The 20958-nt window shown below is 44.3% G+C and overlaps 1 protein-coding gene across 1 annotated transcript; it reads left to right on the top strand.

Annotated features, from left to right (window-relative positions):
* The first annotated feature begins 217 nt into the window (after positions 1-217).
* Positions 218-20051, top strand: LOC102557620 (thiamine transporter 2-like). Its single transcript, XM_006258326.3, has 5 exons — positions 218-539; positions 7443-8262; positions 13518-13710; positions 14570-14711; positions 18120-20051. Exons 1-5 carry the CDS (start codon positions 390-392, stop codon positions 18330-18332), a joined length of 1518 nt encoding a protein of 505 aa, XP_006258388.1. The 5' UTR covers positions 218-389; the 3' UTR covers positions 18333-20051.
* Positions 20052-20958: the final 907 nt, after the last annotated feature.

Below are 20958 nucleotides of genomic sequence, written 5' to 3'. Positions count from 1 at the left end.
AAAGGTAAAAAATTCTTTGACCATCCTCTGAGATGGATTTTCATTCAGCTTACTTAACTACCCATTTAAAACCCAAATGAGACAGTAATGAAGCTTAATTCTAAATATGTCACTTAAACAACACCTTTGAGAGCACTAAGGAGCTGAAATTTGTTCCTTGTAGTAAATGAACAACTCAGGTCAAAGTACAAGCTGTGGATATGATTGTTGGCGAGGGTCAAAAAACAAAACCAAACCAAACAAAAAACCCAACAACATTTCTTGAAGTGGGGATAAATAGAAACGTAACAGTAAGCTTACAAGGAATGAACTTTCACTGACAGCAAAGATCATCTTTTTGATCTTTTGTTCCACGCATATTTTCTCCGTTGCGTTTTACTGGACAGGCCATGGATTGTTGGAAGGAAGTGAAAAGCAGCAGCTGGAGTTATCCTACCTTGATGCTCTGCACATACGGATTTTTCTCTGCAATGAGGCCAGCAGAATCTTTTCTTACGCCTTACCTCACAGGGCCAGATAAAAATTTGACCATTGAAGAGGTATGTCTAGTTCTACTCATTGCCTAAGAAAAGTAAAGTATCAAATGCACTTCAAACTGTGCAAAAAAAAAAAAAAAGTTGCATCAGAAAAGTTCAATGATTTTTTAGCATTTGTAATTTTTTAGAATTGTAAAAATAGAGAGAGGAATTAAGTTGTACAATATGCAAAAAGTCTTAATGGCAGAATATATATCCATTTAAGTCAGCTGAAGTCTTTACCACTGATTTAAATGTCAATAGAAACAGGGAACTTTCTGTTTTGCTGGAAAACATTCTGTTCATTTGTACAGCCTGATCTTTGCTTATTGAGATTCCTATTAGAGCCAGAGCATCCCCTTTGCCTGATATGATGAAAAGAACATTTCTGCCCTATGAATGTTTTCCAAGCAAAATTTAAAAAAGGGGGAAAAAAAGAGGAAAAAAGCTTCCTCCTTAGTACAATATACATTAATTTTAGGTTACAGTTTGCCAACATTATCATCAAATGCATTGCATTTTTAGGGCTTTGAAACCATTTTGTTTGCAGTAAAAAGAAAACAATGTCAACAATTTCAGTGAAATCAGATCTCTGGTTCTTGTCTTACTATTAAGCTATTCTTTAAAAAAAGAAGCTTAGGAAGAACGAGAGGAAAGATTATTATGTACATTAAGATTGCTTCTAGTTGGGACAAATCTCAACATACCTTTGCTCTAAAAATGATTAGAAAAAACAGCCAGATTCCTCCTTTGTATGACTGATAGAAATTTTTAGTTACTGTAATATGATTCTTCTAATTACCAATTGGACCATTCAAGCCAAGTTCACAGAAACTCCCCACCATATATTGGCAGACTAGGTTCTTTGGGTAAGTGCGATATCTTTTACTCGGCCAGCTAAATAGTTGGAAAATTGTTCTTTGCAAGCTTTCAGGTACAAACACCCTTCTTCAGGCAGAGGGAGAGTCTACAGCTGTATTGTACTCTCCAGGATAGAACAGAAGCCAGTATGCAAGAATGCAGGTCAGTGAAAATACAAGTGTGGCAGTGAGGAATTGGAGGGGGTCAGAGACAGTAGGTGAGAGATAGGTGAGGGGCAGGGGAAAGGGGAAATGGAAGTCTGGTGATGAAATGTAGCTGGTAAATTGTAGAGAGGTTACCTGGGGTTATCAGATGTCAGGCAGGTTATAATGTGCCAATGTCTATAATGAATCCAATGTCTAGATTTAGTCTATGATTCTTTGTATCCAGTAGATTGATGATGTGAAGTTCATTGGCTCATTTGCAAAAGGTGTTTTGCAAATTCCCTTTGAGGATTAGAACAGAGAGATTGGAGAGAGGGTGGTTTTCTTGAGGGAAATGTGCCCCCACAGGTAACTGGATATTCTTGTCTTTGACACATTTCTGGTGTGCATTCATTCTGGTGCGCAGTTGTTTGGTTTCTCCTACATATTTTCCATCAGGGCATTTAGTGCACTGGATGAGAAGTATAACAGTTCTGGAGGTGCAGGTGTAGGATCCAGGCATGGTGCTGGTTCCATTGTGGAGTGTAGTTATTGTGGGAGTGGTGGAGATGTGTTGGCAGGTTTTACATTTCTTGTCCCAAGATGGTCTGGATCCATTCAGTGTGCTTTGGACCATAGGAAGTTTGCTTCTGGTGATGAGATTAGCTAGGTTCAGTGCTTGTTTAAAGGGTACAGTGGGTTTTCTTCTGGAATTCTCTCTTTAAGAATTGGGTCTTCTATTACGGGTTGCAATTGTTTGAGAATTTTCCACATAGGTTCCAGGGAGTGATGTTATGTCATAACTAATGGTGTGCAATTCATGGGGATTTTCTTTTTGTACTGCAGCAATTCTTCACCTGGTATCTGGTTGTCTCTTTCAAAAGTGCTATCTATCTCACTGTAGGAGTGTCCTTGTTGAAGCCCTTTTGAGAGATTTGAGGTGATAATCACAGGTGTTCTCTTCAGTACAAATTTGGTGGTATTGGAGGGCTTGGCTGCATATTACAGTTTTCTTGGTGTGTTTAGGGAGATTGCTGGTTCTGTGTAAATATGTTTGTTGGTCCCTGGATTTCTTTTTTTATGGTGGTTTGTATTTTACCATTCTGGACAGTGACCATGGTGTCCTAAAAAGGAAATGTTGGTGCTGGAGTATTCAAGAGATAGTCTGGTGGAGGGGATTATTGAACTTCTGATGGAAATAAGTCAGAGATTGCAGGCTTTCAGTCCAAATGATGATGTCATCTATATAGCTTAAACATAGCATTGGTTTGATGGTGCAGTTCTTGAGGAATTCTTCTTTTAAGTGGCTCATAAAAAGGTTGGCATATTGTAGGGCCATTTTGGCACCCATACCTATGTCCATGATCTGGAAGAAGTGTTGGTTATTAAAACTGAAGTTGTTGTGTGTGAGGATGAAGTGTATAAATTCAGTAATATCTTTAGGTCTGTACTCTGAGTTGTAATCTTGCTCTTGTAGATATATAAGGCAGGCTTGGATGACATCCTGGTGTGGGATATTGTTATATAAACTGGTAACATCCATGGTGGCTAGAAGGGTGTTGCTGGGAAAGTGGTCTATGGTTTTAAGTTTCCATAGAACATCTGTTGCATCTTGGACAAAACTCGCTCTGGATCAGAGGTTTTAGGGTGGATTTGATGAAACCTGATATTTCCTCAGTTAGGGTTCCATACTTGGATATGATAGGTATGCCTGGATTCCCCTTATTTGCGGATTTTAGGGAGCATGTAAAAAGTTCCTGGGTTGGGTAGTGGAACTTTTTACATGCTCCCTTAAATTCTGTAGTTTTCCTTGTAGATGGAAATGATTTGATGGTAGTTTTGTGTTTTAAGGTGAAAAGACGTGTAGGATAGGGCTGTGCGAGGCTTTGGACAGAGCTTTGGATCTGGAGAAGCTTCAGACACTTCAGGATCTGAAGCAGCACATCCAGGTCATAGTGCTGGCCTCATTCAGCTACCCGAAGCAGTTTGGAGCTCTGGAAGAGCTTCGGAGCCGCCTCGGAGATCTGGCCATAGGGTATAATGGGGAACAATAAAATATCTATGACTTTCTTGTTTTTTGTCCAATTTGGATGAAATTTTCAGGGGTGGTAGACTCTGCAGGGAGAATGAAGCCTACCAACCTTCAAGAAGACTGGTCTAGGGGTTTGGGGGGAACTGCACCCCAAATTCTTGAAAGAAAAGACTTGTCACGTCTAGGTGTTACAACATAGCGGGGTGAAAACTGCAGGGGTGGTGGCTCTTACTGAGACCACGAAGCCTGCCAAGTTTCAATAAGATCAGTGGAGAGGTTTGGGGGGGGGGGGGAACTGCCCCTCAAGTTGCGGATAAGCAAAACTCGTGCCATGGGTGCTTCTGGGACTGACTGTGTCCGTCTTGGGGCGGGGAGGGAGACACTGCTGCAGGCCTGGCTACTAAGCAACTGTGTTCCCAGTTACCAATCAATCAATCATGATTCACTCAGGGACCAGGGACTCAGGGACCAGCTCAATACACAGGACCTAGCTACTACATAACCACTTAACGAGCATCAATTAGCACCTACAAAACCAGACTAAGGAGAGGAAAGAATCAAGACAGACAATCAACTGCTGCAAGACAGAGGCAGTCTTGGCACAAGTTTTGTCTGTCAGCAGCTAGGAGGGCAGGGCCCCAGAACCCCCCTGCACCGATCTCCTCCACAGCTGGCAGGCATCATGGCCTCAGCAGGGGCCACCATCCCTGCAGCTGTCACCCCGCTGTGCCTTAGCACACGCAGTGTCATCCATGTCATGAGTTTTGTTTGTCCATAGCTTGAGGGGCAGTTCCCCCCAAGCCCCTGCACCAATCTCCTTGAAACTTGGCAGGCTTTGCAGCCTCAGCAAGAGCTACCCGCCCTGCAGTTTTGACCCCCCTGTGGTGTAACACACAGCTGTGACATGAGTTTGGCTTTCATGAATTTGGGGTATGGTTGCCCCCAAACCCCTGCACTGATCTTCTTGAAACTTGGCAGGTTTTATGCTCTCAGCAGAGGCTACTGTCTCTGCAAGTTTAACCCAAATCAGACACAAAACAAGAAAGTTATAGATATTTCATTGATTCCCCATTATACCCTATGGCCAGATCTGGGAGACGGCTCCAAAGCTTTGGAGCTGCTTTGGCCAAATCGAGGTGGAAACCTGGTCTGGAGTTCTGGATCAGGTTGCGGCCATCCAAAGTGGCCAGATCCGAAGCCAGATCAGATTGCTGCCGACTCACACAGGCCTAGTATAGGATCTTCCTCTAGTTTTTTGTAGTATGTGGTGTCAGAGAGTTGTTTGTTGGCTTCTTTTATGTAGTCATCAAGGTTAAGGATAGATACTATAGCTCCTTTATCTGCTGGCTTTATTACTATTTGGCCATTAGATCTTAGAGAGCCTATGGCCCTTCTCTCTAAGAGGGAGAGATTGTTGTAGTGGCATGTATTGTTGAGTATTTCATTGTTCATTCTTTCCGTGAAGCAGTCAATACAGTGACCAAGGTTTGAATTCCGTCCACTGTGAGGTGTCCAATCTGGCAGGTTTTTGGGGGGGTTGATCTTTTCCTCAATGATGTCAAAGGATGTATACCATAAACTGCAGTCTTACCATAGCTCTGTCCCTTCACTGACTACATTCTATTTCTGAAAGAAAAAAAAAAGTTGAAACTTTGTTGATGGAAAGTGCAACAATCACTATGCTAAATGATTAGAAATTAGGATTAAAAAAAATTTAAATATGAAACTGATAGTCCTGAATATAAAATTGAACCTGATGAGAACAGAAAGTCTGGATTTACAACAGTGTATATGAAAACCGAATCAGGCACCATAGCTCTGCCCTAAGTACTTACACATCAAGTTACCTCTTCTCTTCCCAGATGAAATGAACTGTTCTCTTAAACATAAACATAAATACTTTGATTATGAAGCCTTGATTCTGATCTCAGCAATTTAAATCAAAACCAAATATACTGAAGGCAAAAGAACTCCATAAGCTTTTATGGATGCCTGTTCTAGACCTCATTCTTTTCTTGTTTAGGTTCCAAACCTTTGAACAGAAAATCTGTAAGAGTTCAAAGAGACTACTGATGTTAGAGGGCACTCGGCAACTTTATATATTAGTCGAACATTTAAAATGAATTTTCAAAAATTGTTCACTATTATTTGCACCATTTTTAATGGTGTCCAAAGAGTACAAGAACATTTAGCTTTGGTGAAGCAGTGAATACTTAACAGCTTTCTGAAAGCTGGACTAACTGAGGTAACAAAGAAGCCAACAGCAAATCAGCAGTCCAGCACAAAAGTGAAACTGACATGAGTCAGTGGCATGTTGAGGGTTAATACGCTCTCTAACATGCTCTGCTCAGACCCACTGCTAGAGGGCTGGCAAGCAGGGGTGTGACTAGGGGCTGCAAGTCTGCTTCATTTCTGTCCCATTTGCCAGCTCTCTGGCTGCAGTATAGGTGAGAGGGATGGGAGGAAGGCCCCCTAAGCAGCAGTGCTTGGATCACTGCCCTGCCCCTGCCCCCAGCCAGCAGCATGGGCTTCAAGGAAGCTTAGGAGCAGGCAGCATGGGGGGACACTTCCTCCCCACTTCCACCTCCACTGCTATGCTCTCTGGCTGACTAGGGTTACAGGGAAGTAATTTAAAGCTGCAGGAGCAGACCGGGCTATGATTTGGAGGACATTGGATGATCAAGAGGTAGAGGAGGTAATCGGAGTATCAGAGCAGGGATTCAGGCAGCAGAGAGGGTCCAGGAGTTGAGGGGCAATTCATGGAGCAGAGGGGTCAGTAGCCCCCGCACTCTCCCCATTCCTCCCTCCCTGCTCACTTGCTGCCCAGCTGAGCCCAGCTGTCAGTCAAGGGCTGTAGAGTCCTGGATCATAGCTAGCCCACCTGGGAGCTGTATTGCCTGGGATACTGGAGGACCACAAATTAATGTTTTTTCTCCCAGGTGAATAGCCAGAAGTTAATGCAACTCAAGCTCAAAGATAATCCTTGCCCAAAAGGATTTAAGACACCTAGATGGTACTTAGTATTTGTTAATAAGCCTTAATACACAAGCATTCAAGTTTTAAGAGATCTTAACATGGTCTAACTGTAATGTGTAATCTCACTCTAAGACTAGTTCTGAATAAGGGGAAAAACAGTTAAATAGATTGTTCAGTCCTGACAGTTCAGCATGTGTGAAAGTGAAGTATGGCAGCACTTCCACTCCGTTTAGGTTTTTGAAAATGGGCTGCATCATCTCCCTATTTTTTCACAGGGCTAACTTTTGGGTGTTAAAAAGTTGCACACATATCTTACGTTTAGCATGGTACGTGTTAGGGCATACCTTAATTCTAAACTACATAACAAAAATAATAATTATTTGGTTGGATAAACTTTGGCCTGAGTTTCCAGCAAATAAGAGATCATGAGAGTAACTCTCTGGGCAGTAGTTTAAAACGAATGTTTTTGTAACCAGTCTAAAGAGTATAGTCAATGCTTGCATATTAAAGTGCTGTCAAAAATCAGTGTACTAAAGTTATGGTCCTACTAGGACTTGCAGTTACTCTTGTGCATGCATCTTGAAGGTGAACTGTACAGGATTCTTTCAGCATCAGATTTACCGCACGAATTGCCATTGTCCTAGTCTGGTAATTTTATTAGGACTGTCTTCTAGAAAGGTAATTTCCTTTCCTTTTTTTTTCATTCGGTGTAAGGAAATTCTAAATATTTACAAGTTACTAAGTTGTAGGTGTTACACATTTTTTTCCATAGCAGGTAATGCATTTTGAGTTTTGTGTTGCAAACTCTTTGTAATCTTATATCTGGAGCACTCACGCTAATTCAGGGAGCACAATCTACATTTATCTAGTTTTATTACCAAAAGAAGTCACAGGATCCCTTCCTTCCCCTTCTAGGTGACAAATCATGTTTTCCCAGTTTGGACATACTCCTACCTAGTGCTGCTGGTTCCAGTTTTCCTGATCACAGACTACATGCGCTATAAGCCCATCATTATTCTCCAAGGAGCTGGCTCTCTCATTACTTGGCTGATGCTAGTTTTTGCACAAGGAGTGCTAGCCATGCAGCTGATGGAAGTTTTCTACGGCATGTTCACAGCCACAGAAATAGCTTATTATGCCTACATTTATAGCACAGTCAGTGCTGACCACTATCAAAAAGCGACAAGCTACTGCAGAAGCATAACGTTGGTTGCATCCGCAGTTGGGGCAGTGCTGGGACAACTGTTGGTGTCCTTGGCAGGCTTATCCTATTTTTATCTAAGCACTATAAGCTTGGCTTCTGTCTCCCTGGCATTTTTTACCTCACTTCTGTTACCAATGCCCCAAAAAAGCATGTTCTTTCATAGAAAAGGGCTCTCAGACACTGTCTCAGAAAGAGCGGACAGAGAGAGAACACCAAATGCATCCAGCACTAACAAGCACCCTGGTCACCAAGAGGACAAAGACTCTGCAAACCCCAGCACCTCACCTGAATACCATCCTAACACTGCTAAGCCACAGAATCATGTGCTGAAAGTGCTGGTGCAGCTGTTCAAAGACATGAAGGAGTGCTACAGCACAAAGAGGCTTCTTTACTGGTCTCTCTGGTGGGCGTTAGCCACTGCAGGCTTCTATCAGATCCTGAATTATGTCCAGGTGTTATGGGACCACAGGGCACCTTCCCAGAGCTCTGCAGTATACAATGGGGCTGTGGAAGCAATAGCAACTTTCCTGAGTAAGTAAACAATACGGTTGTATAGATTCCGCTTTCCAAAACAGCTTATAAAATATATCACCTGCATCTAACACAGATTAATTTTCTATTGCTACCTATGAGGCTATTTCAAAAGAATTCTCCAAGGTTGTTAAGGCAATAGTACCAGTAGCATCAAATATAACATGATTATTGTACCCATCCATAGCATGGAGAGCACGTTTGTTTTTGTGGATAGTTAATCAAACTCATACAGCCCCACAGGCCAGATGTGTGATCCAGGGCTATTCCATGCACTGGATTGGGCCAACAGTGCAAAAGACCCTAGATTCCCACCCCTCCATGCCAGGTCCAGCACCAAAAGGACCTTCTTCAGCAGCTCCAATACAGGCAGACAATTCTAATTTAAATCAATGCACCAGAAAAAGCTTAGAGAACAAAACATTCAAAACACTTTGATTTCCTTTCCAGGGCTAAGTACAAGCAATCAAAAAGCCCCAGGCTGAATTGATTCAATCTTTGCAGGTTTCTCTAAATTGTGTAGTTGAACCAATAAGCAAGCAAACAGACATTCCCTTTTGAAACTGAAAAGGCAGCCAGATCCCTGCAGTGACCCATATCTGTAGCTGGGGGCATTAGAGCACACCTCCCAGCCTTCAAGCCACTGCCAAAGTCACCCAAATGCAGCCAAGCAGGGCTTATCCTTGGACTGGCTGTCCAACACATGCCCCACAAACCCTTGCAGTCCCCCACCTCCTCCATGGGGGAACAGTCCCTCTAGCCTGGGCTGTCTGGGTCCCCCAGTTTCAGAGACGGTTCCCTATCTCTGGCAGGATCCCACCAGCCCTAGCCTTGGTGCAAAGAAGAGATTCCTCCCCACTTGCTACTAGAATTAATATTAGAATTTAGGATGGGGGGAAAGAAAATGCACCCCTCCATCAGACCCCCCAGCCAGTTGCTGCCCTATGTAGGTGGGGGGAGCCCAAAGCAGGGGCTTTACTCCCTGCTCCTGCCTGGAGTGATTTGCCTAGCCATGGCCCCCACTCTCAGCTTGGCTGGAGGAAGGGGAGGAAGCTTCCACCAAGCAGACCCTGGCTGGGGTCTGGTGCCAGGCTGGGGTTGGGGGGGGGGGGTTCCCCACCCCTCCACTCAGCTGACCCAGCCAGGCTGGGGCCAGGAGCTTCCTTTGGCCACATCCCCCACTCCCAGCTTGGGCAAGGGAAGCTTCTGCAGGCTTCCCCCTCCTCTCCTCCCACCAGGTAGACCCAGGCTGGGGTCCAGTGCTGGGGTTTTACCCCCAACCCCTTCTCTGCCAGCTGGAACAGTGATAGTGTTCCAGTTAGGGAGCAGCAGTGTGGGGCAGACCCTGCTCCACTGGAGCAGATAAAGCCCAGGGTTGCAAAGCATCCTGGGATGCTGGGGGACTGTGAGTTAACTTGAACCAGGAAAGGAAAGGTACAGAAGTTCCATAAACCAATCTGACCTAAGTCAGTTAAGTCTGATACTACATCTAACCAGATTTATCTTTAACCAGTTTCAGCCATTTTGAAAGCAGTTTAAGTGCACTGAACTTCTGTTCTGTTGCAGGTTTAAATAAGTTTCTGATCACTTTAACAAGTTTATGTTTAACTTCTGTTCCTAGCACAGGTGGTGTCCTCTCTAGTCCTCAAACATAAAAGTTACAGAAAGATGTGCTCTTCATTACTGCTCACATTTCTACTACTTTGACCATAGGTTTCTAAGTCCCTTTTAAGCCTCTGGTTCCCAGATTCTAGGCTACTATTTGAAACTACTTCACATAAAAATCAATAGCAAAAGGTGAACTCCTAGGAACTTTCATGGATCCTTGGCCTTCTGTTATACCACTTACATAACATAAAAAGGATATCACAGGCTGGTCTCACACACAAAACACCAAGGGTTCATTGGTGACAATCTATAAGAACACTGTCCACTGGAAGTATTAAAAAATTGGGTTGTATCCAATTTTCCTTGAAACAACATTTTCTTTTGACAAAGAAAAAACAAGAACATGCTCTTTTTTCTTTCTGAGTTTAATTCCAGAAGCATCTCTTGGGGTTTCAAAGTTTGAGTGACCGCAGGTGGGACAGTTTTCCTGCCATCTGGCTGGGATTAGGACTAGAGTATCACAGAAAGCACTGATTGACTATATCTGAGCTATAGCTCTCCTCAATTCATATTTTAGTGGACTTTTTAGGATCATAGGATAGTAAGTCTGGAAGGGACTTCACTAAGCCTAGTTCAGGCCCCTGCTCAAGGTAGGATCATCCCCAACTAAAACATTCCAGCAAAATATCCATCTAACCTGCTCATGAAAATATACAGGGATGTAAATACCACCACATCTCTAAGCAGTCTGTTCCAATGACTGACCACCCTCATAGTCAAAAAGTTCCTCCTAATCTCCAACCTAAAGTTTTCTCTGCTGTAGCTCAAGTCCACTGCTTAGTCCTATCCCCTACAGCTACAGAGAAAAAGCTGATTTCCAGCCTCTCTAATGGCCCTTCATGTATTTAAAGGCTGTTAACAAATCCCCCCTCAGCCTTATCTTTTCCAAACTAAATAACTTCAGCTCTTTAGCCTGTCCTCATAAGTCATGCCCCCACCCCTGCCAAGAGCTCTAATAATTTTTGTTACTCAGAACTGGACTCTTTCTAAACTGTCCACATTTTTCTTGCAGTGTGGGGCCCAAAACTGGACTTCAGGTAAGACTTCATCAGTGCTGAATGAAGTGAAAGAATCACTTCCATTGATTTCCCAGTGACACTCCTGTTGACACACCTTTGCATACTGTTGGGCTTTTTTTTTTTTTTTTTTTTTTGCAGACAAGCACACTGTTGGCTCATAGTCAGCTTATGGTCTACTGCAGGAGTGGCCAACCTGTGCCACACATGCTACAAGTGCTATGGACAACCCCTCTGCATGGAATATGGCAGATCAGGAAGTAAAAAGCAGAGCAGCAGATTGCGCAGGAGAAAGGGATCAGAGTGGTACTCAGGGAGGGTACAGACCTAATTTGTGGCACAACTGCCAGAAAGTTTGGTCCTTTGTTCTACTGTAATGCCCAGGTCTTTCTTGGAAAAATTTGCGGCAATTGGGAGAGGTCCTGGGTGATTGGAAAAGGGCAAATACAGTGCCCATCTTTACAAAATGGAAGGAGGAGGATTTGGGGAACTACAGATTGGTCAGCCTCACCTCAGTCCCTGGAAAAATTATGGAGCAGGTCCTCAAGGAACCCATTTCTAAGCACTTGGAGGAGGAGAAGGTGATTAGGAACAGTCAGCATGGATTCACTAAGGACAAGTCATGCCTGACTGACCTGATTGTCTTCTATGATAAGATGACTGGCTCTGTGGATGCAGGGAGAGTAGTGCATGTGACATATCTTAACACAAGCAAGGCTTTTGATACAGTTTCCCACAACATTCTTGCAAGCAAGCTAAGGAAGTACGGGTTGGTTGAATGGACTGCAAGGTGGATAGAAAACTGGCTGGATCGTCAGGCTCAGAGGGTCGTAATCAATGGCTGTCTGTAGTTGGCAGCCAGTATCAAGTGAAGTCCCCTAGGGGTTGGTCCTAGTGCTTATTTTATTCAATACCTTCATCAATGACCTGGAAGATGGCACTGAGTGTGCCCTCAGCAAGTCTGTGGATGACATCAAGTGGGGGAAGTAGTAGATGTGTTGGTGGTAAGACTGGGATTCAGAGAGGCCTCAACAAATTGGAGGATTGGACCAAAAGAAATCTCGTGAGGTACAATAAGGACAAGTGTAAAATCCTGTACTTAGGACAGAATAATTCCATGTACGAGCACAGGATGGGGACTGACTGGTTAAGCATCAGCTCTGCAGAGAAGGACCTGGAGGTTACAGTGTACAATAAGCTGACTATGAGTCAGCAGCGTGCCCTTGCTGCAAAGAAGACTAACAGCATACTGGGCTGCATTAGTAGGAACATTGCCAGCAGATCCAGGGAAGTGATTATTCTGCTCTATTCTGCACTGGTGAGGCCACATGCGGAGTCCAGTGGAGGGCAATGAAAATGGTTAGGGCACTGGGGCACATGACTTATGAAGAGAGGTTGAGGAAACCAAGCTTATTTAGTTTGGAGAAGAGAAGACAGAAGAGGGATTTTATTGCAGTCTTCAGCTACCTGAAGGATGATTCCAAAAAGGATGGAGCTAGGCTGTTCTCACTGGTGGCAGATGGCAGAACAAAGAGCAATAGCCTTGAGTTGCAGCTGGCAAAGTTTATGTTATATATTAGGAAAAAACAACTCTCACTAGGAGAGTAGAAAAGCACCAGAACAGGTTACGCAGAAAGGTGGTAGAATCTCCATCCTTAGAGGGTTTTAAGATCTGGGTAGACAAAGCCTTGGCTGGGATGATCTAGTTGGGGATGGTCCTGGTCTGGGTGGGGGGGTTGAACTAAATGACCTCCTGATGGCCCTTCCAACCCTAAATCTTGTATAATGCTGCAATTCTTTTTTGTACTGCAGCCTAGCCAGTCATTCTCCAATCTCAAGTGTCAGGAGCAGCATATAAGGATGAAAAAGACAGGACAAGCTGAAAAGAGTCTCAAATGCATTCTAAATGTTGTTCTTGCCTGCAACCCTAGAGAGGTGTTTAATAACCAAAGGTGCACACTCAGGATATAGAACATCTCCATTTTTTTATGGGTTAGGAATAGCAGTAACAAAGAGAAGAGACCATCTGCAGCCTAGTCTTAAGCATCAATATGTGAAGGGAAGTCCTCTTGAAATTAGGATTAAATATTGATACAATCCATGATTTAGGTCATCTAATTTGAGTTATTTTAAGTAGATGTGAGCAACTGGCAGTTACATCTAGCAAATTAACTAATTTTGTGCAACCTGAATTTGTTAGTCACACGTGGAATAGTAATAAGTTAGTATTTTAATATTAGCTTTAAAAATATACAGAATATTACTGTTGTTTAAAGGACGGAATCAGTTGATTAAGGTTACCAGTTAGCTACGAGGCAAATTTGCCCTTTTTTCAGTTTGTTTTATTTAAATGCCTAGGAGGCGGTTTAGACAACCCAAGCTGACTTTATTAACATAGAATTTGTGACAACTTGATTGAAGTCTTAGCATAAGCATAAATCACAGAAATACATAAAAGGTATTACTAATAAGTTTAAAACTATTGCATGCATTTATACAATTGTATAGCTTAATTTGAAAGCAATGTGAACACCATTGCTTGTCATGCTCTATACTTTCCCTCTGCTCTAGGCTCAGCAACATCCATGGCAGTTGGATACATGAGAATAAACTGGAATCTTTCAGGAGAACTGGCCTTGGGGATCTTCTCTGCAGTGAATGCAGGTGCCCTGTTTCTCATGCATCTTACTGCCAACATTTGGGCATGCTATGCCGGCTACTTGGTTTTCAAGGCGTGTTATATGTTCCTCATAACAATAGCAACGTAAGTAAAACCATTACAGTACTGGGTTTAATTAAATCACTTACTTGCTTGAAATTTAAGTTACTGTATTTTAAAATGTAATTCAAAGCACTTAAGTTCCACTAGAAGTTTCTCAAACTAAAGAACTGCTACTGTATTTTTTTTGAGCAAGTCATAAACTGGTGCGGTGCAGTAAGTTATTCTCTCCACTTACTCTCCAGTTCCTACCAGAATCCTGAGTTATTTTTCTCCAGCAAGTGCCATGTACATGATGGCTCCACGCTTGACATAAGTGTGCGCACACAAGCTTGTCTGACCATTCTGGAGTGTTGTAGAATTTACTTCTAGAGATTAATGTCACAACATTGCATTTAAGTCTAGTAGGGGTTTGAAGTTTAAACAAGTCCATTCTTTATTAAAGGGTTCTTCTGGGAGAAGGGAAAGGTGGGGGCAGGGATTTCAAAGTGGTTTGGCCCTTAGATGAAAAATGCAATAAAATACACAGCTTAGATAATGGTTTAAAATTGGTGAATGAAGAGCCTAACTAGCAGTTTCATGGACTGTCATGACTATTAAACACTTTTTAGAAAGATAAAAAAAATTCTCTCTAACCAATCCTGTTTGCTAAGAAGAAAATATTTATGTTATCTTAATTCCCTTTCTTTTTTAAGGAATCAGAAAAAATCAACAAAAAGTCAGTTAAAATGAAGAATTTAAGGAGACCAGCAAGGCAAATTTTATGAATTCTTATGTAATTCCATTGTGCATATGAATCACTTAGATCTCCATTTCTTGTGAGGAGAGGTGGGGTAGAAGAGAGGGGGGAGGCCTGGCAGGAAGTGCCCCCTGCAGTTAAATTAATTCACCAATTCAATTTAAGATTTCAGATTGCTGTTAACCTCAGCATGGAACGTTATGCTTTGATGTTTGGATTCAACACCTTTCTCGCACTGGCAATTCAGACAATTTTAACTCTTGTTGTAGTTGATTCAAGAGGCCTGGGATTGGATATAGTCACTCAGGTAAGTTATATTATCTGCAAAGCAAATTATTTGTTAGTAAAGCAAGTTAATTGTTTCTTAAATTAAAATCATCCCAAAGTCCTATTTTGAGTTTAGTTTTCAGGAAGACATTAAAAATTATGGACTAGAACAAAAAGCAAAACAAAAGAGCTCTGTTTAAGTTATATTTCAGAAGCATTAGCGTACTGACTATGACCAACCTGCAAAATCATAAGAGGGTAGTAGGCATTTCTTTCTTTTTGGGTTTTTTTTTTGTTGTTTTTTTTTTGAGAAAAGGAAAAAAAAAATTCAGAGGTGTCCTGTCTTTTCCCTGCTGCTCAAAGAAAACTAACATTTCAGCTAACTATTCACAAAGCGCTTTAGAAAATGCACTGACTAAATAAGAGAAGGAAGCCAGCAACAGAACACAAAAGTTTTTGGAGGCTTCTGAGGTACTTTCAGTAATACTAGTAGTAACAGCAATAAGCTAGGACAGCCCCTGAAGAAACCTTCTGTCTTAAAATGACATGTAATCAGAAGGTGAGATTTGTTTCCTTGGACTGGATTTAGCAAGAAAAAAAAAAAAAAGCTTTACAATTTTTATATAAATTAAGGAGGTTCATCAAGGCGAGATTAAGATGTGTACTTTCTAGAAAAGGCACCTCTGTTCAGACTACTGTTTTTCCAGACACCCTACTGTAGATAAGCTACACATTGAGAAATGTAATAGAAAAGATCTATAGATAATAGAAATGAATAACAAGCATTTTCCAGGTGGGTATTGAATATTTCCAAGGACACTCCAGAGATAGAGCTTAATATGGAAGACAAAAGCACATCTTATTTCCAGCCTTGAGTTTGTTCTCATGTGAACAAGAATATTCTCTCAATTTTCAGAGCAGTTCACAAAGTCACTCTGAACATGAATCTCACTTTTTCTAACCAAGAGAGCTCCAAGAATCTCAGCTGTGAACAAGGAGGGTGAAAGATAGGCACAGTTTGTCACCTTGCCCAAGAAGAGAAAACCTATTCGGTCTTCCCCATCTCCTGTAGATATGCTGCTAAAACAGCAAGCAGTTCTCTTTTCCCCAATGGAGGAAAGAGAGAACAAATAGCCAGCAGATGACATCCATTTTTACAGGACAGATAGATAAAAAGGGAGTTGGGAGTCCAAGGAGAGTGGTTGTTCCTTAAGGAGACAATCCTCCAAGCCCAAAGGGTGACAGTCCCAACACAGATCAAAGGGGACAAGAGTGCTCAAAAGCCCCCATGGCTCACTTAAGGAATCCAGGAATGTCTCAAAGCTAAAAAGGAGGCGTACACCCAATGGAAGGGAGGGGCCATCACCAAGGAGGATTATTCTTCCATTGCTCGAGATCGTAGGGGGACTGTAAGGAAGGCCAAGGCAGAGACGGAAGTGGGACTAGTGACCTGGATCAAAGATAACAAGAAGTCCTTTTTTAAATACATAGGGAGTAAAAAAGAAGGTACCAAGTAATGTGGAGCCTCTGCAGGATGTGCTTGGAAATCTGGTAGTCACGCCAGACAACAAAGCTATCTTCTTTAACAAATTCTTTGCCTCCATTTTTCTGAGCAGGGACCAGGACATCTCCCCTGCCCCCCACTGGGATCCCCAACAGACCTAGGGGAGGCGCAGCCAGGCCCAGGGTCAGTGAGGACCCAGTCAGGGAACATCTGGTGGGACTTGACTTGTTCAGATCAGCAGGTCCTGACAATCTCTACCCCAGAGTGCTGAGGGAATTGGCAAAGGTCATTGTGGGACCCCTGGCACAGCTTTACGAGCACTTGTGGTGCTCTGGCAAGGTGCCAGAGGACTGGAAAAGGGCCAATGTGGTCCCCATTTTCAAAAAAGGGAGGAAGAAGGACCCAGGAAACTATAGGCCTGTTAGTCTTACCTTGCGCCTGGGAAAGCTCTTTGAGAAAATTATCCAGGAGCACATCTGCGAGGGACCAGTAGGGGAGATTATGCTTAGGGGCAACCAACATGGGTTCATTAGCAGCAGGTCCTGTCAGACCAACCTGGTGGCCTTCTATGACCAGATCACAAAATCCTTGGATGCAGGTGCCATGATGGATGTGGTCTTTCTGGACTTCAGGAAGGCCTTTGACACTGTCTGTCACCCCATTCTCATTAAAAAACTAGGGGACTGTGGTGTCGATGCCTACAGCCAATTTGCGACCCATCTGACTGGAGGGCTGCACCCAGAGAGTGGTGGTGGACGGGTTATTTTTGACCTGGAGGGACATGGGCAGTGGGGTTCCACAGGGCTCGGGCCTGCACTGATCAACATCTTCATCAGCAACTTGGACAAGGGGGTAAAAAGCACCTTGTTCAAATTCACGGATGACACTAAGATGTGGGGAGAAGTGCGCATGCTAGTAGGGAGGGACAGGCTACAACTAGATCTGGACAGGTTATGGGGTGGGCGGATGAGAATAGCATGGGTTTCAACACTGACAAGTTTAAGGTGCTGCACCTGGGGAGGAAGAACCAGCAGCATACCTACAGGCTGGGGAACTCCCTTTTCGTCACCACAGAGGCAGAAAAGGATCTTGGAGTCATTATTTATTCGAAGATGAGGCTGCCAATCTGAGAACACAGTCAGGAAGGCTAACCACACCTTGTCATGCATCTACAGATGCATCACGAGTGGGTCCAAGGAGGTGATCCTCCCCCTCTATGAGACACTAGTCAGGCCACAGTTGGAGTACTGTGTCCAGTTCTGGGTGCCGCACTTCAGGAGAGATGTGGACTGCATTAAGAGGGTGCAGAGGAGGGCCACTCACATGATCAGGGGGCAGCAGGACAGCCCCTACAAGGGGAGGCTGCGGGACCTGAACCTGCTCAGCCTCCACAAGAGAAGGCTGAAAGGGAATCTGGTGGCCATCTATAAACTGGCCAAGGGGGACCCTTGGGAGAGTCCCTGTTCCCCTGAGCACCACCGGGAGTAACAAGATATAACAGCCATAAGTTGACTGTGAGTAGGTTCAGGCTAGATATCAGGAGGCACTACTTCACAGTCAGGGTGGCTAGGATCTGGAACCAACTTCCAAGAGAAGTGGTGCTTGCTTCTACCCTGGGGGTCTTCAAAAGGAGGCTAGACAATCACCTAGCCAGGGTCGTTTGACCCCAGCACTCTTTCCTGCCCATGGCAGGGGGTTAGACTTCATGATCTGCTCAGGTTCCTTCCCACCCTACCAACTATGAAACAACCCAAGAGCTCAGGGTAATTTCACTCCCCTCCTTCTCATGTGAAAGGAGATAAACAGGCAGGAGAATTCTTGAACTGTCCCCACCCTAGAATGGGACAGCAGCAAACCCTTCTTCAGTTGCCCACCTTCCAAGGCCTAGGAAAGTGAAGTGAAGTGAAGAACAAGTGTTATTAATTCTTTCAATTTTCCCCCCAGTTCCTAGTGTATGGCTGCTATTTTGCAGTCATTGCTGGAATTTTCTTAATGAGAAGTATTTATATACTTGGCTCTACAAAATGCAGAAGAGAGAAACAGAGCTTTCCTAAAGAACATCTCACCCTCAAGGAACAAGGATCAGAAGAATTCAGTTACAACCAGCAGTGCAACGTGGCTGTAATTGCAAGTACCTTGACTACGCCAGATATATGAGCTCTATAATGCTTGCTATTTATACTCTTGATCAGGGGTTGGCAACATATAGCCTACAGGCCAGATCAGCTTTCAGCTGTGCCCATGCTGCTGCTGCTTTTCTCTGCTCTCCCAGATTCTGTACAATGCAGGCTGGGTCATTTCAAGAGGCACATGAGCAGCTGGGGGCTTTACCTGCACCCACACCAGAGCCACATACCTGGGAGCTGCACCCACACTGCTGCTGCTTCTCTCAGCTCCGCACCCCATGGCTGAAGTGTGAACACAGCTTCCGGCTGATGGGGAGATGCACTGGGATGAGGTATCTGCAAACTGCACCCATGCCACTTCTTCCCTCTGTCCCTCTCCACAACAGCTGAGGCAAATATGGTGGTGGGGAGCTGTACTGGGGCCAGGCAGCTTTCAGGTGCCTGCACCACATCTGGGTGGAGAGGAAGTTAGGGGGTGAGAAGAAAGGAAGCAGCAGCAGCAGCACTGATAGTTTGCAGATATCTGGTCCTGGCATACCTCCACATTGATTGGAAGCTGTGCTCACAGTGCAGCTGGGGAGCTGGAAGAAGCAGTGGCAATACTGGCACAGCTCCCAGGTACCTGGTCCCAGTGAGTTCAGGGAAAGCCCCGGTTGCTGATGTGATACTGAAGCTACCCATCCTACATTGGAGTAGGCTGGGGTTGTTCCAGCCCGCAGCTTGTAAAGGTTGCTCTAGTTGCAAGTGGAGATCTACTTCCTTTTTGGTAGATGTAAATCCCCATCCCCACCCCTAAAACTTTCATTTCAACTTTATGCAAGAAGACAACCCTGCTACCTTAGTAGTCTTACCTTAAAGGTAATAGTATAGCACAATGGCCCCAAACCAGAAAAGGAAGCAGGTATTCAGTCCTCATAACCTTCATGGCCGTGTCCAGACAAATGCAGCCGTGTATGTAGCACTACATATGGCACATTCAGGCATTTCCCACACTGCTACCTTGCAGCCCAGGGTTTGGGGGGAGGGGTTGACCCCTGGAGATCCAGGGGCCAAAAAACCCCATGCAGATCAAAAAGCAGGGTGGCACACACAGGGACAGCGCATGCCACCCAAAACCAGAGCCTGCCAGGTGCCAAGCTGCAGAAGCGACACAGCTGCAGCTTCCCTGGCCCCCAGGACACTAAGTAAGGCTACTGGGCACCAACCCTACCTCATCCATGGTAACTTGCCATGCATCAAAAGGTACATGGCAAAGGTGTTCCTGGGAAAAACTAGCAGTGGCATAGTGTCCCAGTGCTAGCTGTCCCCAGGGAACCAAACGTCCTCAGTTTTCTGCATGTAGCCCATGGGGCTAAATTTATTTCAGATTTTGATACTGCCTTCAGTGATTGGAGCATTCCCAAGTAAAGTATACAATACAACTGTTTTTGTGTCACATGATATTTTCTCCTCGAGGAGTGTGTGCATGGCCAGATGGGGAGGAGGACAGTTAAGGGGAAAGAGAGGGAAAAATTAAAACAGGGATAGGCAATTATTTCAGCTGGTGGGTCACTTAAGTTTTGTTGAGCTGTCAAGGGCCACACACACACACAAAATCTTTCAGAAGATATCATTTTAACAAATCAAATGTCTACTATAACATATTTTAATTTTATTTTAAAAAATAATTTTTGTCCTGATGTTATGCATTTTTTAGTAGTGTATATAAAGATGATTGCATTGTAGCTCAAAATAAAATCTTATCCTTGTATATTGTGTATGGGAAGTGCATGCATGTGTGGAGGGGCTGCCTGCATGCTAGATCCCAGGAGCTGGCCAGGGGAGAGGGGAGGGATGGGGACCATGCAGCAGAGTTTGTCCAGGCAGTGCAGGGCAGGTGCAGTCCAGCTCATGGATGCTCCTGGAGAACTCTGCATGGTGTTGAGCCCTGCCTGCTCCTACCTGGGGCAGCCCACACCATGCTCCCACCTGCACCCACTCCTGGCCCTGGCCAGGGCATACAGCTTCCCAGGAGGGCTGTTCCTGGTGCAGCTGCAGCCACCTGTGTACTGCTTGGCTTCCCACTGCCTCCAGCAGCTCCTCTTCCTCCTCCTCCTGCCTCTACTGTGCTGCTCCAGTGAGCAGGTAGCACAGGAAAGTGGTGGCAGCCATGGGGATGTGTACTGGGCACCACATGCCCAGCAGGTGATGGGAACGGGGTGGGGAGGGAGGCTGCAGCCAGGCAGCTTCTGCCTCAGCACCCGGGGCTCTGGCTCCAGGCTGCCTTCCACGTGCCTGGTGCAATGACCAGCCACCAGTGGGTGGCTGAGTGGGTGGAAGGGGCCAGGAGCTGGAGCCCTATGCACTCGGACAGGAGCCACTTGGCTGTATCTTCCCCCCCACACACACCTGTTGGGCATGTGGGGTCTGGCTGTGGCCAGGCAGGAGCACAGCATAGGCTGCCTGGGACTGAGGCGAGCAGGGCTCAGCCCCAAGTAGAGCACTGAGGGGACAGTCACAGACCAGATATAATCAATTGGCAAGTTCCTTAATGTTTTATAATACTATAACTATAAACAAGTAATAGCAATGTTACAGAAAGGCTAGTTATACTTGCATTTAACCATTCTCAATTGGTCCTTTTCATTTAATATTGATACAGCACAGTGTGACAATAT

The sequence above is a fragment of the Alligator mississippiensis genome, chromosome 7 (assembly GCF_030867095.1).
Source record: "Alligator mississippiensis isolate rAllMis1 chromosome 7, rAllMis1, whole genome shotgun sequence".
NCBI lineage: Eukaryota > Metazoa > Chordata > Crocodylia > Alligatoridae > Alligator > Alligator mississippiensis.
The sequence above is the reverse complement of the archived record's forward strand: the minus strand, read 5'-3'. Positions and strand labels throughout refer to the sequence as shown.